General features: G+C 31.3%; 1 protein-coding gene across 2 annotated transcripts; it reads right to left on the minus strand.

Annotated features, from left to right (window-relative positions):
* Positions 1 to 6581: 6581 nt before the first annotated feature.
* LOC114169486 (putative LRR receptor-like serine/threonine-protein kinase At1g56130) lies at positions 6582 to 18503 on the minus strand. Of its 2 annotated transcripts, XM_028054654.2 has the most exons (25): positions 18208 to 18503; positions 16344 to 16527; positions 16129 to 16203; positions 15613 to 15684; positions 15448 to 15519; positions 14798 to 14869; positions 14364 to 14435; positions 14217 to 14288; positions 13775 to 13846; positions 13609 to 13680; positions 13452 to 13523; positions 13012 to 13083; positions 12850 to 12915; positions 12315 to 12380; positions 11803 to 11850; positions 11436 to 11500; positions 10996 to 11109; positions 10730 to 10896; positions 10404 to 10602; positions 10104 to 10265; positions 9602 to 9720; positions 8573 to 8783; positions 8236 to 8464; positions 7734 to 7884; positions 6582 to 7267 (listed from the first exon to the last, which is right to left on the minus strand). In XM_028054654.2, exons 1-25 carry the CDS (start codon positions 18326 to 18328, stop codon positions 6884 to 6886), a joined length of 3009 nt encoding a protein of 1002 aa, XP_027910455.1. In that variant the 5' UTR covers positions 18329 to 18503; the 3' UTR covers positions 6582 to 6883. The 2 variants fall into 2 exon arrangements, with proteins under 2 accessions (XP_027910455.1, XP_027910454.1); XM_028054653.2 differs by having other exon boundaries at positions 10730 to 11109; positions 18208 to 18502.
* Between the last annotated feature and the right edge of the window lie 4844 nt (positions 18504 to 23347).

The raw sequence follows: 23347 nt of genomic DNA on the forward strand, positions 1-23347 counted from the left end.
AATCCACTTAAGATAGAATTGATGCAAAACCATGTTAGGCCAAGTCGGGTCAAACACAAGGAATGAATTTTCCCTACAACATAGAATAAGCCTATAGATATTTGGGAAGTACGATGTTAGCTTAAACTTATGTGCATATCATTTGAGCATATTAATGCTTAGCTAACGTAAAAATAAGACTACATAAAGTTATATTGTTTCACAAACAAAACACTTACACCTTTCATGATCTATTATTTAAACAAAATTTGTGTCTTAAAATGAAGAATGACCATGTCTAATGCTTTCTCGTTTTTAGCATTTAGTAAAAATCATGGGTATTGGTTGACCTATCAATTTGGCTCACCCCATAGGGCATGGCTCTGGCTCACGTGGACTATGGACAAAAGAATCCCTCATTTAAAAAGCTCAAATGGCCAAAATACACACAAAATTCATGTGAGTCAAGACCAACTCATAAGATTTTTTAAAAGATTAAAAAAACATTAATTTTTAAATACCTTATTGGACATTCGGCACGGGCTAACTCGTTCGCAACATTCGACTAGGGACGGCCCGTCTCGACCTTCGGCACGGGCCGACCCGTCTCAACCTTTTGTACAAACTAGCCTGGTACAAACTGGCCCATTTCAATCTTTGGCCTTGAACGACTTCTCTCGACCTTCGGCGTAGGTCGTTCCATCTTAACCTTTCGTGTGTGCTAGCATGTGCTGAAACGTCTTGACCTTTAGCCTTGATCGATCCATCTCAACATTCAACCCAGGTTTTCTAGCTCAAGCTTTGAACCAGGTCAGCTCGTCTCGACCTTCAGGACGTGTTGACCTGTCTCAACCTTAGGCCCGAACTGACCAGTCTCGACCTTCGACACAGGTTGTCATGTCTCTCGACCTATGACTCAGGCCAACACGTCTTAACCTCTAGCCTGTGGCGTATAGTATGGACTTTCAACCAAAATTGGTTCTATGAACCTAGCCTAGATTGTGCTATATTGACCTTCGGCCTGGGTTGACCCATCTTGACTTTCGGCCAAGGTAGCCTCGTCTCTACTTTCGTCCTGATCCAACTGGTCTCAACCATTCAGTTTGGGCCAGGTTGTCTCAACCTTTGGCCTAGGCTTGCTTGTCTCGACTTTCGACTTGTTCCAGCCGGTGTCGACTTTCAGTCTAGTTCGTCCTGTCTCGATCTTCAGGCTGACACGCCTCGATCTTTGGCTTGAGTTGGCATGTCTCAATTTAGCCTGAAAGGGCTTGTCCCATTTTGTCCTAAGATAGCTCATCTCAAATTTTGGCCCGAAACGACCCTTTTGACCTTACCTTGGGTCGCTATGTCTCGAATTTCAGTCTAAGACGGCTCAACTCGACCTTTTACCCATGTTGAAGGTGTTGTTTTAAGAGATAATTAAAGTCTTGTAATGGAGCCAAGCCCACCTTGGCCCTAACCGTAACCCATTTTAATGGGGGCTTTAAGGTTAGGGCTTTCTTTGCCCCCTAATTTAAGGAGCCCCTTAAAGGAGGTCTTATTCAAAGATGAGTCAAGGTTAACCCATGGGCTATGGGTCAAGTTGACAGCTTTATGTATTGGATTTTTCCTTAACACATAGTTCTAAAGGTTTTAGAAAATATATGGTTAAATGATAATGGTAAAGGTAATATTGAGATACCATAAGATCTTTTAGTTGAAAATAAAAAAATCAAAACACCTTTATTGTAATTGGTTGAATTTGTTTATCATGATTTCTTGCATTATATAATGTCTTCTAAGTTTTTTTTTTTATGTTGGAGCAATACTTTGTTCTACAATTGAATACGTAGAGCAAGTGAATGACTTCATTTTATCTTGGTGAAGAAAAAATTTGAGTTCAAACACACCTTTTCAATAAGATGAAAACCCATAAATTCAAGGTGAATATTCATGTCAACATTTTTTAGTGACATTAAATGTCTATGGATTCCCAATCACATAATTAAATTTAAAGTTAGTGCTTCGTGTAATTTTTTTAAACATTGCTCAAATAAGTGGCTTTGTAATAGGACAAGGGTACAAGTGAATAATTAAGACAACACATTGCCTATATTAATGGTATTTAGGTTTGTTTTTGTGTTGTTATTTGTCGAGGTGTTCCAACAGTGTTTTTCTTGGAAGATTGTAATAGACAAGACTAGACATTTTTTTTGGATAGCCAAAAAGTGGGTAAGGTCAAGATCTTCTTGAAGTGGTTCAATAATGGATAGGGTAGAGATCCTCTATGGTATCTAAAGAAATGTTCAGGTTGATATCCTCTAGAGTGTTGTAAATGTTTTATTGCTTTGCACAAACTCATTTGTTATTATGGAACAAATTTTTATTAAGGAAAAAGTTGAGACTAGATGTTAGATTACCGATGATCAGAACTAGAGTCGAAGGACCAACCACAAGAGCAATGATAATTGCATACAAGAAGAGGGCGTTTTGGCTTAAATAGGTAGGCCCAAGCTCTTATTCTCTTGGGTCACTAATTATTGTAAATTTTAGAGTATGTTTCTTTTGGAACTTTTATTTGGGTCTTGGGTTAGTAGTGTATGGATTTTGGGCCTAAGGTTATGGACTAGAGTGTGACGCCTTTAAGGTTGACTTGAGCAAGGTTGGACCACAAGTCAACCCCATATATGCGCATAGCTTGCTCTCGAAGTGTGAGGGCATGATGTTCTTTTGCGCTTAGGTGCATGAGAAGCATGCTCTTGCCTCTTGGCAAACCTTTAGCCCATGACTTTCTCTTGGTCCCCAAGCTAGAGTAAATTAAGGTTTTGTTCCCCTTTTTGTGAGAAACATATAGGGTTTCTTGGGCTATAAGTAAAGGCCCTCTCCTATTGTAAAAAATACTTTTTAAATTAGTAAAGAAACCTTAGATGTGGCTCACAATAAGGAGAGCAAAACCCTAATTTACTCTAGTTTGGGGGGCAAGATAGAGTCATGGGCTAAAGGTGACTTGTTAAGTGGAAAGTGTGACGATAAAAAAAATCTATTTATTTATTTATTACAGTATACTTATAAAAATTTAGAGGCAAAAATTTATACACTAATATATAATTATATTTAAAATATTCACATTTATATATATATTTACAATACTATATACTTCCTATATCCACATTGTTTAGTACATTTTATATTTCCTACACTAGAAGAGGAAGAAGGGTTATTTATTTACAGTTTCCCCCTCATATGCGGTTTATCAAACAGGTGGAGGGAAAAGGTTATGGATAGGATTCACTTGGACTGTTGGGGGTAAATAAAAGGTAACTCCGATTTGTCCTTCGATGACAATCGGTGCATTCGGAGCAGAGAGAAAAGTAATGGTAGAGTTTTCCGTTCCCTGAAATGTTACAGAATTATTCACTACATTGGTTTGCCATGCATTTCCCGGAAAAACAGCTACAATGTCGGCGAAGAAGGGATCAGACGTGTTCGGAGCAGCCATCTATGATAATGTTGTAAAATTTTGTTTTTCGCACACAATCAAAAGAAATAGGGAAGTGAGACAAATATCACAAAAAAAACATATCATAATAAAATAAAATGAAATAAAAATTCTCCCAAGTTCATGAAACTGAATTTTTATTATACTTTTATAAAGATATTGATTAATTTTGTAGTGACTAGTCAGGATAAATGAGCTCATGGCCAACAAAGTAACTCAAGAACATCTCATCTTGAGTAATACTAACTCGTTTAAATCCCCAAGGTCATACCTCCAACTACAATAATCAAATCTTCATTTATCGTAAATTTTATTTCAATATTAACCATTTAATTATTTAATTAAATAAACATGATCGATGCATAATTAAAAAGAAAAATAATATATATAAATAATTGAAGGAGACCAGTATATAACTGGAGATATAAATAAGTAAATGGAAGTAAATATAAATAGGATCAGTGCTCAATTAGAGATGAATATAAATAAATAAATAGGAATGAGAACTAAATATAAACTAGAATGAGGTTAGGGACACCTCACTTAAGGTAAATATAGAGATAAAAATAATTATGAACAGATAAAAAAATAATTAAAGTAAAAATAAAATGATAGATATCTCCTTCCCTTACCTTAATTATTGCGAAAGATATATCCCAAAGCTTTGTGAACGTTTTAACTTCTTCTTCTATTTTCTTCACTGTCGACTTATACTCACAAATTCCTCTTCTCCCTTTTTTTTCTTTGGTCTTAGTGTCTCTATCTCGTTTCACTACCACTACTCCTATTTATACTATGCACCTAATCATTACATTTAGTTTATTTGGTTTGTAACACTGTTCAATTTTGTTTTCTTTTTTCAAATTCTAGTTACCGTGGTTTGTTATGGATTAAGTTTTCATTTCATCTTTCTTTTTTCTTTAACATGTGATTTTACATGCATTTATTAGCTTATGATCTCATCTCATGACGTAGAGTAATTGAACAGATAATAGTGAAGGCTTTTTTTTTCTTTTCTTTTTATTTTTATTTTTATTTTTTTATTATTTTTTTATTATTTTTTTTATAACCTAATATGTTCAGTTTACCTAACCATGTTTAATTTCATACTTACGTAACTTAAGATATTAATTTTTACGTTTCTTCTTTTATAAAAGTATTCTTTTTATTAACATTCTAAAATATTTAATATATATATTTGTAATAATAATAATAATAATATATAATAAAATGCTTATAAAGTAATATATTATTTATTGATTTATGGATGTTACAGAAAGAGCATGCTTCTCATGCACCTAGGCGCAAAAGACCATCATGCCCTCACACTTGGAGAGCAAGCTAGACGTATATGTGGGGTTGACTTATGGTCCAAGCTTGCCCAAGTCTACCCTAATGGTGCCACACTCTAGTCCACAACCTTAGGCCCAAAAGCCCTACACTACTAACCCAAGGCCCAAATAAAATCTTTACTACTTGGGATAAAATACAAGGCCCAAAAGAAACCTACTATAATATTTACAATAATCACTAGCCCAAGAGAATAAGAGCTTGGGCCCAACTATCTTAATTGAGGCCCATTATTCTTATATGCGCTTAGCCCAGACTCTTGTGGTTCGTCCCTTGACACGTCCCTTACACGGGGTTTGCCATCAGCTACAGTGTGAAATTCTGGTTTCAACACCAGCATCATGATAGGTCACGACCAATATATTTTGTGTTGGATGTCCAATTTTAGTTGCAGGACATTGCGTTATTTTCCAAGGTTGATTTGAGATTGGGTTATCATTAGATTTTGGTAAAGCCAAAAGATATGTAGAAGACAACATTCAACTCTTGTTATGGACATTATGAGTTTGTGGTGATGTTGTTTGGAGTGACTAATGCTTCAGTGATATTTATGAACTACATGAACACAAATTTTTTTCCTTATTTGGATAAGTTTTTTCGTTGTCTTCATCGACGATATTCTTATTTACTCTAAAAATCGTGAGGAGCATGAATAGCATATAGAGGATAGATTTAGGCGTACTTAGAGAGCATAAGTTATATAGCAAGCAATCTAAGTTTGAATTTTGGTTGAACAAAGTGCAATTCTTAGGCCTGTTATTTCATCTCAAGGAATTTTCGTGGATCCGACGAGGGTAGAAGCTATATTGAAATGAGAGTGTCTCAAGACAATCGTTGAGGTAAACTTTATGGGATTGACAAACAGGTGGTTAGTCGATGGGTTTTCCAAGATAGTAGACCCTTTGACTCAACCATTCACGTGTATAGAAAAAATGTGAAGAAAATTTTGAAGAGATGAAGAGAAGATTAACCAGTGTACTAGTTATTCTAGACACAGATAAATGTTTTGAGGTTTATTGTGATGCTTCTAATCAGGGCCTCATGTGAGTTCTAATGCAGGAAAAGCAATCAGTGACCTATGCATCTAGACAGTTAAAGGTGTATGAGAAGAATTATCTCACTCATGATTTAGAGTTGGCTATCGTAGTCTTTGCATTGAAAACTTGGCGACATTATTGATCACAAGAATTTGAAATACTTCGTTTACTAGAAGAAGTTACAAACAAGACGAATGTGGTTTCTTAAGAATTATGATTTTGAACTATTATATCATCCCGGGAAAGTCAATGTGGTAGGAGATACTTGAGGAGGAAAATAATGCAAACAACTTAACTTTCTATTTTCTTTCTGCCGGAATCCATGCCATTTCATTTCGTCAAAGTCATCCTCATTTTGGTGACGTGTTATAGTTATTATTATTAATAGAAATAATAAGTTTGATGAAGAGAAATAACTAGAGAGACGAACAACAACAAAAAGAATTAAAAAGGACAAAAGCAAACAAATAAAATAAAATAAAATAAGAACCAAAATTAAAAGCACCTTTTATTAAGGAGACTATAAATTTAATCAAGTTTCTAATGTTTATTTTTTGGTTTAAACTTTTCGTGCTTGTTCTTCCTTTCCTTTCCTTTCAATTCTAGAATTTGGTGTTACAATTTTAAGTCTTAAGGAATATAGTTTCCCAAAATCATGAAAATTTTAACACGTTTAAAGGCTAATCTCCATAATGGATTAAATACATCTACATTCTAAGTTACAGAACATCCATCAATTACAACGAATAATTTACTCTATAATTAAATTTATAGAAAAGGTGTTCTAAAACCAAAATTTCAACAACGAAGAAAATAGTGTGTATACAAAAAAATACCCTATAAACATTCCCGGTAGAGGCCTATATCACCACACATTCTTCCGCATTCCATTGTAACTCAGGGCTATTTACACCACAAATTAAGTGAAAAATACAAGAAATGGCTAAAGCAAATGCAAAACAAAGAAAAAGGAAACAATTTTTGGAGCACAGTGACATGACCATTGTTCTACACTTGGTCTGAAACAATACACCAATTCTTACCTACCCTCATCAAGAGTATCCTCAAGGATCGGTTTAGAAACACTTATTGGTGAATAGTCTGCACCACCCACCATGCTGGTACTTCCTGATGAAGACTGGTAACTTGTATTCAATCCTTTGATTGCATTGTCAGTCATGAAGCTGCTCACATCGTCAAATTTCCAGTCAGTAAGGTATCCAGGCTTTGAAGTCACAGTGCTCACTTCAATATCTCCTGAAAGCATTGCCACCACTCGTGACATTGATGGTCTTAATGATGGTGATGTTTGAGTGCACAGAAGTGCTATTCCCACAATACGTTTTACTTCTTCCTCGTTGAATTCTGAGAGTCTAGGGTCCACTAGATCCATTATGAGGTTGCTTTCATGAAGTTGCCAAGCCTAAGAAACAGAAAACCAATGACAGTAAGGTAAAACGATATATATGTTTTTGAATGTTGTTCAACGCACAAATTGTTTGTCAAAGAGGAGGGGGTCGTAAATTCAATTCACTAGCATTATGTAGTTTATCACATGACATATATTTGGTAAAAAGAAAAGCAAACTAAGCACTTGAAGAATTAGTAATCATGTGTGAAGAGACTCGTTTATTGTGCTATTAAATGAAATATCAATATTAGTTATAAAAGTTGCCCTGTAAACCAGATGGTATTTTCCTTGGTTAACAGTTAATGAGATTAGATTTTAACTCGGATGCAATACCAAAATCGAGATGAAAAGGTATTAATCAGTGGATTATAATTCTTCACAAATACTATAGGTATAATTAAGACAAAAACCACAGATTTAACATTAACCAATTTTTAGGAAGATTAACATTCATAGGAAACAGAGGCAGCGTGCATACCCATTCAAGAAGATACACCTTTTCTCCTTCCAAACTTGAATCAGAATTTGGTCTCCCACTAACTAACTCAAGAGCAACAACACCAAATGAAAATATATCTGCTTTCTCTGTAAGGTGTCCACGCATGGCATACTCCGGTGCAAGATATCCACTTTATCACAAGAATTAAGAATATGAACAGTTTAGAATTATTTAGAACAAAATGAACTCCAACATAAAAGGTTAAATATCTTTTCATGGAATCAATGAAAGATGATTAAGGATTTATTTGGACGAACATCTCCATAAGGGCTTTTAAAAAAAGCATGAAACAAAAATGAAATTGACTTCTCCACAAATTCATCTTGGCTTATGCATAATTTAAAAGTAAAAGTTCAGAGACACTGAGATTTTTATCAAATTATCTTGTAATTTTAACTTATGATTATGAACAAGTCAATTTCATTTTCTTTTTCTTTCAAGAGAAGTTTGTACCAATATGTCTGAAGTATTGATGACTCACATTGTCCCAGCTACACGGGTGCTTATGTGGGTCTTTTTATCATCGTACAATTTGGCCAACCCAAAATCAGATATTTTGGGTACAAGCTCATAGTCAAGCAAAATATTACTGGCCTTCACGTCACGGTGTACAATACGGAGACGGGACTCTTCATGCAAATAAGCTAAACCTCTGGCAATACCCACGCAGATATCATAGCGTGTGGACCAATCGAGGGTTAAAGAATTTCCTGCCCAAACAAACCACATTTGTCCTTAGTACACGTGAAAATGAGAAAACAATAAACGTTCATAAGTTTACATGCAGATAGACAAAACTTATATATTCGTTTTCATACCAAATAATCCTTGATCAAGACTCTTATTCTCTAGATATTCGTACACAAGAAGTTTCTTATTTCCCTCAATGCAACATCCATACAGTTTAACCAGATTACGATGTTGTACAGCTGATATAGTAGCAATCTCAGTTATGAACTGGCTCTTTCCTTGATGGGATGCCACTGACAGTTGTTTCACAGCAATAACTCTTCCATCACTAAGTGTCCCCTACAAGAGCAAAAAAGAAAAATGATATTCTCTTGAAGAAAACATAAAGAACCTGTTTGGTACAACTTTTTCTTTCAGAAAATTCGCTTTTAGATTTTCATGCATTTGTTTCATGTTTTAAAAGTAATCAGAAACTTTAAAGAATCTAAATTGGAAGCTATTTTTGAATAACTTTCCATGGAACAATCTACTACTTTTAGAAAAAGAGTGATTTTATGAATGCAAATACACATAAATTAGCTTCTGTTTTATAAAATATCTAAAAAATAATCGCCAAAATATTTTACACTAGAATAACTTCTTTTTCAATTTGTAACAAACTACCCTTTACTTCTAATATTTTCTAAAAAAAATATATATTTTCTAAAAAAAAAAGAATATTAGGATACAAATTTACTTTCATATTAAACGTATGGCTGAGTTATACTGTGCCTAGGGGAAGCACAACAAAATCTCCGTTTGTCTTTTGAAAACTAAAACGTAATTATCAACTAAGTAAATAGTTATATAAACAAGCCAAAGGCATATCCAAAGATATGAAGAACCACAAGCACTAAAGTCATATAAAGTCTTACTGATATTAAATGCACAAATACACAATTGAAGTGGGTAACATTTATGGAGGCATAAAGGCCTATTAGTTTTAATTAAATGCATTCTGGTTAAATAAAATAATCAAAGGAGAGTTTAAGCTCCTCTAGAATGATTGTGGTCTCAACATTGACTACCAGTTGCCAAGAGAATTATTAGAACCAGTATTGACAATGATAACTTTTCATGTAGAATATAACCTTCATCTAAAAGGGACAGAATATTACCTTATAAACAGGTCCAAAACCTCCCTCTCCAAGCTTATTTTCGAGATTAAAGTCATTTGTAGCATTCTTCAACTCAGAATAACTGAAAGTGTATGGCTTTGTATCAATTCCTGAAAGCTCTGCAAAATCATACATGAATAGGGTTAAAGTAAGGCAACCACAGACTTATTTTGATGAAAGTTGGATGATGCAGGCTTTTCTTGCTTTTCAAGTTCAGAAACATCCTTTCTCTAAATTGGATCTGATTGGACAAATTCTCTATAAAAAATTTTAAAACAGAAAAATGAGAACAAAAAGAAAGTAAGCTTCTCCATTAAGTTAAAATTAACTTATATGTTAAAATATAAAAACTTAGAGAAGCTATACAAAAAAGTTTCGAGAAATTAATTTTAATATGTGAAGAAACTTATTTTATGTTTTCTTCTTAATTTTCTCTCGTAGAAGTTGTTACAGCTTAAATATCATGCGAGCATTACTATGCAAATATCTGCAGTGTATTTACCTTCATCCTCATGCTGACGTTGTTTTCTTCTCCTAATGATCCAGAAAATCAAAAAAACTGATAGGAAGCTTACAACTCCAACTCCAACAACAATTCCAACAATAAGGCCTGTTCTATTACTTTTATTGCTTGGAGGTTCATTACTGACAGTAGGTATAAAATCTGTACAATAAAGGCACATTCAATCAAAATCAAAAACTAAAAATTTTGAATACTTTACTGGTAAGAGACTATACATTGTTAAAGGTTAGTAGTTAAACAACTGAATTGCCTACATTTTTTTTTCTTTTATAGTTTTACCTGGAATAGCATGGATGGCTTGAATCAAGGGCCCATAAGTACCTTGGGCTGGTATGCAACAAGTCCCCTTTCCAGCCCAAAAGAGATGGATGTCAATATAGTTTTCCGTCACTTCAAACCTAAATTGCCTTTGGACAGCTCTGAACGAGATGCCCCCAGCTTCCTTTTTTATGTCGAAATCTTTCAAAACAAGATTCCCCTACAATATTCAAATGGAAAAATAAAATGAAAGTAGAATAAAAAGCGAGAAAAGATTCCCCTAGAATATTCATTATTGTTGCACTATCATCTATGATTTCCAAGCATTTTGATAAGTACAAAAGTACCTGAATATATATATCAAAGACTCGTCTCCCAAGACTTTGCCATGATGTAGTAGAATCCTGAATAGCTGTTTCAGCAAATTGAAGGGTGATGTTGTAAAAGCCATTTTCCAGCCCTAAGCCATAATATCTTAATGATGAAGGAGAAATTCGTGCTGTTTGGAAGAGCTCTGGATTCAAAGTGTTAGTGAATTGATTAGACACAAATCTTGTGTATACTGGATTATTACTGCCCGTAAATAATCCAACATTACTAACAGCCCATTTACTTGTATCAGTAACAAAGTATGTAGCAGAACCAAGTGTCTCATTCTCCCTTTCATATGTGATTCCTTCTGTGGACATAATTTGGGTTCCTCCACACTTGATTGCAAAGTCAGAATCTGCAAAACACAATGGATAGAACCAACTAAAATTTTTATGCTGCGGATAAAAATAATAAAATAGTTAGATTTTAGGGAAGGTGAAAACTTGAAGGAAACAAGATAATTTTCAATGGAAATGTTGCCAAATGTTACCATTAGTAGATACATGTGATGGTCAATTAACTCTGAAACATCAAAATTTGCCTTATTTGAGTTCAAAATTTGGTTTATAATGGACCTATAATGGTAAACAATTTGTTTCTACAAAATACTCTCTTATCAGTTTTAGTGCCTCGCACAACTTACAAATCACATGAAAAAAATTAGAATAAAGTCAAACTTACATCTTCCAGCACCTCGATTGCAAGGAAAATTTTTCTGGAGACAGTTGAGCCCAAATGGCAAGCCACTACAAAGGAAAAGTTACCAAATAAAAAGATTGGTCCACAATTGAATTTTCCAAGTCATATAAATAGAAATCAAAGACTTTTAATCTCTTTGAGATCTGAATGCTAATGCTTTTTGCTTAGATCCCCAATACAAATGAGAACTGCAACTTCAGGATTCTTGTGAAAAGATCTTCCAAGTTTAGGAAAATCAACCATCATTAAAAGATCATAATTCATATTATAGCCAAAAATAGGTGATACGCGGTATGGTTTAAAAGAACTATTAAAACAATCATCATTAAAGAAATTGTATAATAATCACCTGGTATCTGAACCATCATCTATCGACAAGTTGTTAGCAACTAAATTCCTGCATGTCAAACCCAAAAAATGAGTTTCAGAATATATAATCCCTCTCCCTCACACATATAAATAAGGTTCAAGTTACTCCAAGATCATCACCTTTTATTTTCTTGAAATCTAATAATTTAAAAATAGTTACTCATTAACACCAAATGATGAAAAGAAACTCTTAGAAAACACACAAGTGTACGCACACACATGTACTTCAATTATAATGTTAAAATTTGAACTAAAATTTAGTTAAACATTTAAAGGTGAGAGGAGACAATTTTACTATTTTAGCAAACTGTAGGAAGAGAATGATTTATTAAAAACTCCTTTATCTTTGGACTCATGTATGTATGTGATACAATAACAAAATGAATTCAAGAATGAAATGTTCAACTTCTTCTGTCTGTTTTCTAAAATACTTAATTACTTATCTAACAAATTGATATGTAAAAGGGGAGAAAAAAGAATCACACTACTTACAGTTGTAAATTTGCTTCGTTTACCCAAGAGGGGAGGCTGCCTGATAGATCATTGTATGACAGGTCTCTGCAACCATGTTAAGTTGTACTAAAACAATTACGACATGTGGACACATACTTAAAATAAATACAAATAGAAAATTGACAAGTAACGACATGGAAAAGCACACGCTCTTTCCTCTCAGTATGATAATACATTTTTCTTCATTTTAATTTTTAAACTTACAGGACAAAGTTCCAATTAATCTCTTTTATATTCAGATGGTGAAATTTTTCAAAATTTAAAATAGCAATTAAGTTTAAAGCTAAAATTTTGGGCAGAACACTAGGAATCCCATCGAGCTATGGGTCATATGTAAGCAAAAAGACCTTATTGATCAATAACCGGAGTTTGGAGAGTTTAAGGAATCGTGTTTGTGAGATTCAAAGCGTATGCAACGGATAGTTTAGGGGCACCTTGGATTTTGCCCTAGTATTTTGAATCGTAAAGTAATGAATTTCACTCTCCATAATTCAAATAAGTCAATCTTACTCACATATTCTGAAGTGATGAACGTATCTGCGTCGGAAGGGTGCCATTTAGTTTATTATTTCCAAGAAACCTGCAATTTGATGAAATCAACCAAAACATCCTTTAAAATATGTACCATAAGCGTATCAACAAATGAATTTACAATTTCTTAGAAATGCATTATTACAAGGTAGTGAGCGAGCTCAAATTGAAAATTGAACCCGGAATTTGTCCTTCGATGTTATTGAAACTTAAATCCCTGCAATAACCAACATAAATATATAACTCTCTTGATTTGGAAAAGGATAAAACTTTAAGACAAGATACATGTATTCTCTTTATGAAATAAAGGAAAGAACTATGTTATCCGTATGATAAATTAGTGGAAAAGTCGTATCTTTCTACCACAACAATGAAAATACGAAGTAAAAAAAATAAGTGAACACAAGTCAGTAACGAACATATTGAGTACTACTTATTTTAAGATATCCCTCGTATAACCAGCCAGTAATCAGATTGGACACATTTGGAATCTCAACAAAGAATTAACTAATTTGTTGCTTCGTAGTCAACAAGTTTTACATAATTTCATTTGAATATAGTTTAACACAAACAGGTGATACTCACAGTTGGGTCAAATTGTGTAACTCTCCAATGAAGGATGGAATCGAACCAGAAATATTGTTGTTCCTCAATTCTCTGCAAGAATTGTAAGAAATAAGTAAAAAAATTAAGTCTGAAAAGCAGAGTGAGTCATGGACATTAGCAAAGCTGGGGGCCTTACAAGATAGTCAAAGATTTCATATCCTGTACAAATTCCAGTGAGGAGCTCCCATTAGATAAACCACTTATTCGCCTACATTTATATCATACTTAATATATTAGGTTCCGTCAATCAATAATTATAATACCAATAAAAAAAAAAAAAACCAACTAGTGGTGGTACTCACAATTCTGTTAAAGAAGTCAAGTTGGAAAATGATGAGGGTATTGAGCCATTAAAAGAATTGCCTTGAAACCTCCTACCAAAGCATACAGTAATTCACCAAAACTGTCAGCACACTTTTGGAATAGAATACGAAAGTAACCATAGAAAGAAAATTTTCTGGTAGCAGAATACTCAGAAGGATAATAAATCACAAGAATTGTTAGTAAACACTTCTGTATAAGAAAATGAAAGTGGCTATAAAAAGAAATATTTCTGGAACAGAATACCAAAACAGAACCATTCACGAAAAATTTCAGTACGCCCTTTTGAAATAGAACATGAAAGTAACCATAAAAGGAAAATTTTAATTCCACACACAATATAATGGATTTTACCAAAAAGTGTTGCACCTACTAAATTAAAATTAAGGACGAAAACAGAGTTGACTGGTAATGTTGTCTTACAAGACTTGAAGCCCAGTCCAATTCCCTATGAAGCTTGGTATATTGCCTGTGAATTCCACGTCTGAAGCCCATCTGAAATGAAAAGAAAAATCTTTAGTGCTGCAGAAGTTTTCTTTCTTTAGGCATATCAAAGTAAGAATTTCTTACACTGTCACCAAACTCCTAAGGTCTGCAAATGAGGATGGAATTGGACCACTAATTCCGGCACTATCAATGTAGCTGCAAGGAAATATTGTGAAATTAATATTCTCTTGTGCTGGCAACAAGGGTAAGCAATTGCGTAAATATATGTAAATGATGGGTTATTTCTCTCATGGGTTGTCACTGAAAGATTGTGATTTTATATATGTGACATTAGTTTTTACACACACAAGGCATTTGACGCCACTTTTAACCAAAAACCTTGAGACAATAGCTTCATGGGTCTTTCATCTTATATAGTGTTTAATTTTGTCTTTTCTACCCAACGTCAAACTTTGACTCAGGATTATTCCCAACAGTTAAATAAGAACTCCATATGAGCCAAGCTTGATTAGAAAATTAGTAAAACAAATAGAAGCTAAGACTGCTGAAATACTTACAGTTGTTGTAAACTTGTGAGTTTCCCAAGTTCGGATGGGAGAGATCCTGAGAAATTGTTTGACGAAATACTCCTGCAAATTTAACAAATAACAAATCTCACTAGTGCCATCAAGAGAAATTTCACATGCACACCATCATGTATCCACAACAGAACAATATTGGATTATTTAAGGAGAACAATCCTTTCATGCGAGCAAATTCTTATAAAAAACATTGAATTTTGCTTTTGTCCATTAGGTACTCATAACATATATTGTGTGTCTAAAGGAAAAAATATTTTCAAACCAAAATTTTCCATGTGGGTTTCTATGAATTCATTACTCAAATTTTGTACAATATCCAGATCACTTTCACACCATTAATTAAATTTTTAACTAGCATCCAAGACTCTGAAAAGTGAGAGTTATTCAAAGTACTTCCAACTTAGATGTGTATTATGGATCAGCATTACAAGAGACTATAGTGTGACTTAGGGACAAGGAGGGAGCTTAACCCAATACACTAATTCATTATGTGGGATAACCCCATCGTATGAAATGTAAGACTCATAACCGACACTAAACATTTTTGGTGACTACTTGATCCTGAAAAAACAACTCAATGGCAATTTCATAACAAGAAGAAGAAAAGTTCAAAGTAAGCAACATACAGTACTATTAAGTCCGTAAGATTTCCCAATTCCTTTGGAAGCTCCCCTGATAAATTATTGATTCCAAGGCTCCTAAAAAAGGGAAAACTTAACTATTAGAAGATATGTTTCACAGCATTAAATTCATAGAATATTATGAACTGAAATCGGGTCGAATTGTCTTACAAGTATTGCATACGAGTTAGATTTCCAATAGCTGGAGGTAGAGAACCCGTCAAGTAATTTTGCCCAAGATTTCTGCTTGCAAATTGATGGAACTTAGTACATCAAAACATGTAATTCTTGCTAGAGAACAGCAAATCAAAAGTTAAAAATGCATGAAAATAATTTTACATCCTCACTCAATCATAACTTTGATAAATTTGTTAACTTTCATAACAACTACCCAAAAAGTCATAAATGATATTATTTTAAATTGGTCGCAGATGCATTGATAGTGCACAAAAATTAAATTTATACTAATCTATATCAACATACCAAGTTTTATATGCAGATTTTTTTTTCACAATTTTACTCTTATCATCATAACAGTCTTTTTATTGTTTTAAGTGTTATTAATGTAGTAACCCTTCATTATGAACAAAATGTGAACTCCCAATGAATGAATGAATGTCTGAGTATCCTCTGGTAATAATAATAATAAAGCATGTGCTGAACTCATGAATGAGGAAGAAAGCTTACAAATTGGTGAGATATGTGAGAGTCCATAGCTCTTCTGGAATGTCACCAATCACGTTGTCCAGTGCATAGACCCTCCTGTGCCATTCAAAACATAAAAAGCCGAAAAAAGTGAAAATGATATTGCTTAGAGTAATAGTAAGCTTCAAAATTCAATGTACAGCAACACAGAAATTGAGTGAAAATTGAAAAAGTAAATTTGAGAGAGAGATATATACAGTGCTGTGATGCGGCAAATAGTTCCACTGTCAAAGGAACAGTCACATCTGATAAATGGATTGTAACTTTCAGGGGTGGAGGTACTATCGATGGCACTTCCACTGCACAGTTCACCGCTTATATTCCACACACTTGTGTCTGCAGAGATACCCCATCTGCTGAAGATCGAATTTAAAGCTCTTGCTGCATTCAGAAGTTCACTTTTTCAGGGAAATGCACTCACTTTAAAATTAGAAACAAACCAACTCAAAAAAAAAAAATTGATAGATTTATATATAATAGGAAACAAATCAAAATATAGAAGTGAGGTGCAAAATCCAGCTTAAAGTTAAGTTCAAAATCCATTTTCTAAAATCTGTTTTACAAATTCAGTTTGATAGATTTTAGGGTTTCGGATTTAGTTCATATCAGCAAATTAAAGAAAAAACAAATAAAACTATTTAAAGTTGATAAATTTTTCATTTTTCTTAAATTACTGTTTTGGTATATTAACTCTTCCGTTAATATACGGCTTTTGTTGACCGGGTCAAAAAAAAAAAAGTTTAACATTGTTCCAGGACATTGGATTTGTCTCAATTTCGTTCCGTTTTTCTTTATAACTTTTTAATTAGATTTTTTTTTCATTTTTAAAATTCGTGACCTTAAAAAATGTAAATGTAAATAATTACTATTATTATTAAATAATGATAAAATTAATTTATTGTTAATATTTTAATGAAATTAATTTTTTTTATTAACTATAAATAATTAAACGAACTAATATTCTCAAAATTGGGAATGAAATTTTAGAAATTTTTTTTAACAAGATATATTATCTCTTTGTATTTGAATTTGATATATTATGTCAAAATTTAAATAAAATAATAATAATACGAGCTTAAGAAAAATATGAAAAAGAAAGGAGAGAGCTATTTTAAAATAGGCAAAATTAAGTTACGTGACTCGTTGAACAAAGTAAACTTATAAAAAAATCTCCAAAATATCCTATTAAAATTCTGAGTGTGAATTATAAAATGAAGAGTGAAAAGTCAAATATATATATATAAAAAATCAGGTTTGAGAATAAGATAGAGACAGAGACAGAGACTCTATCTGGTTTTTGGAAGGTACAAGTACAACTACCAATTAAAAAGTTGATAAATAAAAAACATACAAATATTAAATACCAGATCATAGAGCAATACTGCAAATTGCTTAACAGAAACAGAATAAGTGTTGCAGAACATGCAAACATACTGATATGTACTGTACCCAATAATTTCCTTTTTCTCTGTTATCTTACCCATTAAACAAAAGAATTTGCACCACACAAATTCTTCACTAATAAATTCTCTTTTCACCCTTTTCTAAGTTTTTCTTTGATAAGGAGTTAACTTTGTTTCAAAAACCCAGGTTATAAGCTGTTCAGAGTCAGAGATCAGTGAAATGAGCTTTGAAATTCCAATAAAGGTTTTACACAGAGGAAAAAAACTATGTGTGCTCCATTTCTTTTTAGTGAATTGGAGCTAAATAAAAGAAAAATAAGAAAATATTTGATAAAAATGAAACAAAATAGATGTATATCAATGGCATGGGTTATGTTCATACCATAGCTGTATCAGTAATGTGTTAGTTCAAGTGATATGAACTGAAAAACATAATTAGAAGTAAAGATTCTATTAAATACCATCAACCTCGTCTTTCCAAAGAGATTATTAACCTTTGACAACATCTTAATTCGATACTATTGATGGATCGTGAACATGTTTAAATACAAAGTTAAGAGTTTTTCTTTTCTGAGAATTTCTCTGCTGAAGAACACCATGACAGTCTGCAGTAGAAAAAGCTTGTCCCAGAAAAGAAAAAAAGAAAGCAGTTAATTACCTTCAGAAGGGTCAGTGGTGGCGTTCGAAGATTGAGCTTGCGCAAAGCTAACGAAGCAACTGAAGAGACAGAACAACACAGCAACAAGTGCAAAAGCCAAACCATGTGACATCCATCCCATGATACGAGGAACACGATCACCCCAGAACAACACAATCTTTGAAAAAATTTATGAAGTGGTTGCAAACTTGGTCGATCGACCTCGCAGATTAATGAGAACGCTGGTAATGGGGAGCAATCGCAGTGTTAGGGAGAAAGAAAAATTGGAACTTTGCTTTATTTTATAAGACTTTATGTGCAAAAGAGAGGCAAAAATGGCGTCTCTGACCACAATTTTTAACGTGTGTAACTATGAAGTTCGCTTGAGTTGAGCTATGTCAAAGCTTATGTCATGTTCTATCATGGCACACCAGATGGCCCACGTGTAGCTCAAAGGTCAACATGATCAACTAGGCTATATACCAATAAATAATTTTACTGGACCATATCTTATTGTTTAGTTAACATGCAAATTGTGGACACACCATGTAGTGTTCCACTACCATTCTTTTTTATTTTAATCCTAAAAAAAACTCTATACAATTTCTCATGTTTGTTATGCATTATATATATATATATATATATATATATATATATGTGTGTGCGCGCGCGCGTGGTAGATTTCACCATGAATGGAAGTAGCTTTATTTTGAACACTACTATAAATTCTTATATTACATAGAATTTTTTTTTCAAATTTGTTAAAAAAAATTGTAAGAAAAAACTTTTTTCTATCATTTTTTTAAGAATCTTAATTGGCATATAATTATTTTGTAGATAATTATTTTCTACAAAATTATAAAATTTACAAGTATTTCTTACAAAATTTATTTTGAAAAGTATTTTATACACAATATTTTGCAAAAAAATTGATAGCAATTTCTTGCAAATTTTTTTTTACAATAAAATGTGTAAGTATTTCCTCCGAAAAAAATTTCAAAACAAAATTGATAAGAAATATGAATTTTTTTAGTAGTGAAAATCTCGTTGTTGGATTCATAACTTTTTACACATTATTAAAAAAATATATATTTTCTGTCAATTTTGTTTTGAATTTCTTTTTTTAGAAAATCCTAGTAAATTTTGTTATGAAAAAATATTGTAGGAAATTGTTACCAATTTTTTTACAAAATATTTTGTATAAAACATTTTTTACAACAAATTTTGTAGAAAATATTTATGAATTTTATAATTTTGTAAGAAATAATTATTCATGAAGGAATTATCTGCTAATTAAAATTCTTAGATAAAATAGTAGAAAAATGTCTTATTTTGTAAATTTTTTTAACAAATTAAAAAAAAAAAACTCTTATAATATAAGAATTTTTAGTAGTAACATTTCTTTATTCCTACTGTTATATTAAGAAGGATACAATTTATTTTTCCTTTATTGGTTCTGTATCATTTGATTACATGTGAGATGGGCTTGTTATAAGAATTTGGATTTTTTTCTGATTTTTTTGTTTTGTCCTCTGTTTTTAAAATATTCTAATTTTTATATTTTAAAATATGTTAAAAATCTTGTTAATATATAAGAAGTGTGTATTTTGAAAGTATAACAAAAAATAATAATAATAAAAATCAACAGAGAAACTAGAGTCGTGTGAAAGTGTAAAAGGAAGGAAAAATTGGAATTCTAGTAATTTTGTGCGGACGGAGATTACACATTAAACTTATGTTTAGTTTAAAAATATTATTTTGATCCTTGAAGTTATTAATGAAGATATACGTTGTTATGTGTGTTTAAATTATGAATATATCACTTTCCATATCTTTATTTTGACTATAATTATGATTAGAAAGAAAATGACATTAAAAGTGTAATATACAAATTAAATTCGTTACTAATGTATTATAATTAGTAGTTGATATTTATATTTAGAACTCTAATAATACAAACAAAGAATTGGAGCACTCAATCCATATTCATTTAAGAGAAATGTTAAATTTATCGAGAGGTTTCTTTACTCTCTTTTTTTATACATTTATTACTTTTTAATAAGATCTCAACAAACATGTATTAATGTCTTATGACTTGTAGATAGTTCTTTTTTAAAACATGTGATAACTTTTTGTTAATGAAAATAATTTATTTTAAATATGTTTTTAATCTATAAACTTGGATGTAAAATTAGAATTTGTTCATGTTTTCAATTTTGCCAAAATTAAATAGATATAATTATTTTAACTCAAGACGTTTTAGGTTGACTCATGAACTATTTAGACTATTTGATACATTTCAACTCAAATGTTAACCCAAGACACGGTTTAACTCGTAAAGAATAAGTTCATGTCGTTGAGTTAAAATGACTATATTCATTTATTTTTTAAGTTTGGATACCAAAATGTATCAAAGTTTGAGACAAACAAATTATAATTTCTTATTTAAATTTAAGAACTAAAAACATATTTACCAAAATAATTTTTATACTAAACAAAAATTTGTCTATCACATTATTATAAATTTCAAATATTTTTCCAAAGATAAAAACAAAAGAGTGTAAATATAATATATAATAGGTAAGTTTGCTTGTGTTTATTTAAATTTCAAAGTTTGTTATTTTAAAATTAGTATTTTTTTTTTAATTGCTAAATTTGTTGTATAATCACAATTCATTCTCTACATTATGTGTATTAGTTCAAATAATTGTAGATTTGTGTTATGTATGTTTAAGATGATTTACACTTCGATTAGAAATTAATTTTAGATATAAAAAATAGTTAGTCACTAGTGACCAATTTACAAAATTAGAAATTATTTGTTACCAAAATAGTCGCTATTATAAATAAAAAATTATAATTGGTCACTAAATTGACAACTAATTAATTAGAGACCAATTTAGTAACTAATTCATTTTGGTAGTCAAAATCTAGGTAGCTAATTTTTAGTAACAAATTTCCTTTGGTAGCTAAAATTATGGTAGCTAAATTTAAAAACCAATTTAGTGACCAATTATAGTTTTTGATTCATAATCATGGTGCCAGAAGGGTTTTTCTCCTCCATAAAGGAGTTTCTTCGATAGTAACACCTAGAGTGTACAATGTGGGTCAAAACCCGTGGGCTAACTCGACCCACCACGGGTTTGGGCTGGGTTGGGATGCAATTTTTTTACAAATTTCAGTACGAGTTAATTATTTACTCGACCCACCAAGAACTCGACTCACCCCGGGTTGAACTCGAGGTGAGCCGAGTTGGCTCACCAACCCACCCGTAGATAAAGGGTCACACAATTTCTTTTGTATTTGGTTTGGGTTGGGATGTTTTTTTTCAGCCAACATATTGGGTTGGCAAATGCAAACCTAATATTTTTGTGATTTTTGTTTGCATTTGGGGTTGAACATTATTTTGGATTGTATTAAAGTTTATTTAAATTTTAATCACAATTATAATTTAGTTTTTTTTTACTGAAGAAAAAAATTGTATTTTTTTAATTAAGTGGGTCAGTAAGCCAACCCATTTAACCCACCAACCTGAGATAGGTCGGGCCTATTTTAATTTTTCTTGACTCGTTAATAAGTGAGTCGGATTAGGTTGGTTCACTAAATGGTCAACCCATAATGAATTGGGTCGGATTATCCGTTTTGAAATTTCTAGTAACATTGATAAGGGTGGAGGAAAAGTATGATCCCACAAATTCACTCTTAACAGAAAAAGAGTTTTTGTGGCTCTTAGGTGTAGAGTCTTGATCAATGATAATAATGTTTTTTATAAAAGAACTTTCAAAACTTATCTTTACAATATTTGTTAAACTTATTAGACCATCCACAAATATCTAATTTCACATATAAAATATGTGTCTTATTATTAAAGACGTGTGTTGAAGATCAATTTACATTTATAAGTTAATTCTCGGTACAAACTAGATTTATAAAAAAGAATTAAGCTTAAACTCAATTCATAATAACTATCAAAATACATTATAAAAAGTTATATTTAAATGCCAGAAAAAGAGATGAAAAAAAAATTGTAAAATGAACCCAAAAGTTTAAATATCGAAAACACAAATCATCTTATTCATTTAACAATTTAATTTCCTTGGAGAAGGAAATAACAATTGTCTTAACTATGTATCGTTTTAGGTTTTATGAAAACCTCTCGTTGAAAACATTAATAGTATCTTTTGCAACGATTATATGTCCATAAATGAGTAGTAAATAGTTGGTCCTTAACGTAGATAGAGAAACAAAGAAAATAGTTAGTCATACATATTTTTCAATAAAATATAATATAATTAAATTTAAAGTATTTACATTATTATCGTTGTCCAATCAATTACCAAAAAGAGGTTCTTCTATGCATAGTTGGGGTGTTCTCCTATCTTGTCACCCGAATTTGCCTTTGTTGATTTTTAGTGGTCCTTTCGTATGATCATTTAACTCATTTTTTTTATCTATTTTTATCTTATTTATTTAATTAGATCATCACATTACATTATTAAAAAAAATAAAAATAAATCATTTAATAGTAATTAAAATAATAAATTAAAAGTGAATAAAAAAATGGATTAAAATATCATTTTCCTTCATAAAACTATACTCATTATACACGTATACAATTACTTCATTCATTCATAAATAAATAAATTAACTAAATTGATAATAATTATAATTTGACTGACAAAGAAAGAAAGAAAGTTATTGATATTATCATTTCAATGCAACAACGGGTGCTTTTTAATCCGATACATCTAGGATTAGGATTAAATTAAATATATTTTTAAGTACGCAAAATTAAATTTCCTTCTTATTCAAAATTTTGATAATGATTATCATTAAATTTTAAAAATAAACTAATATAGTAATTGATTAAACTGTATATAATATATCAGAGAGATGGATGAAAATTAAATTAAATATATTTTTATTTCTTTTGTAAAGTACACAATTTAATATTAATAAAAAACATAAAATTAAATATAATAAAGAATAAAAAAAATATTAAAATATTTTTTTTCAAATTCTTTTGAATTTCTTAAATATTGTACTCATATCTCATTGTCACATATATTTTTTTTGTTTTTAACAAAACAATTGTTCTCTTCCATTGTTAAAGAAAGAAAATAATTTTATTTTGTCTCATTTGATAATAAAATATTAGTTT

This window comes from Vigna unguiculata, chromosome 11, assembly GCF_037176805.1.
Source record: "Vigna unguiculata cultivar grain cowpea cultivar isolate G323 ecotype 2 chromosome 11, ASM3717680v1, whole genome shotgun sequence".
Taxonomy (NCBI): domain Eukaryota; kingdom Viridiplantae; phylum Streptophyta; class Magnoliopsida; order Fabales; family Fabaceae; genus Vigna; species Vigna unguiculata.

Coding starts and splice junctions, on each gene's coding strand:
- LOC114169486 (XM_028054653.2), bottom strand. CDS start 18,328: ATGGGATGGATGTCACATGGTTTGGCTTTTGCACTTGTTGCTGTGTTG. Junction 15,520..15,612: donor CTAACTCGTATGCAATACTT/GTAAGACAATTC, acceptor TCCCTTTTTTAG/GAGCCTTGGAATCAATAATT. Junction 12,381..12,849: donor CGTTCATCACTTCAGAATAT/GTGAGTAAGATT, acceptor ACATGGTTGCAG/AGACCTGTCATACAATGATC.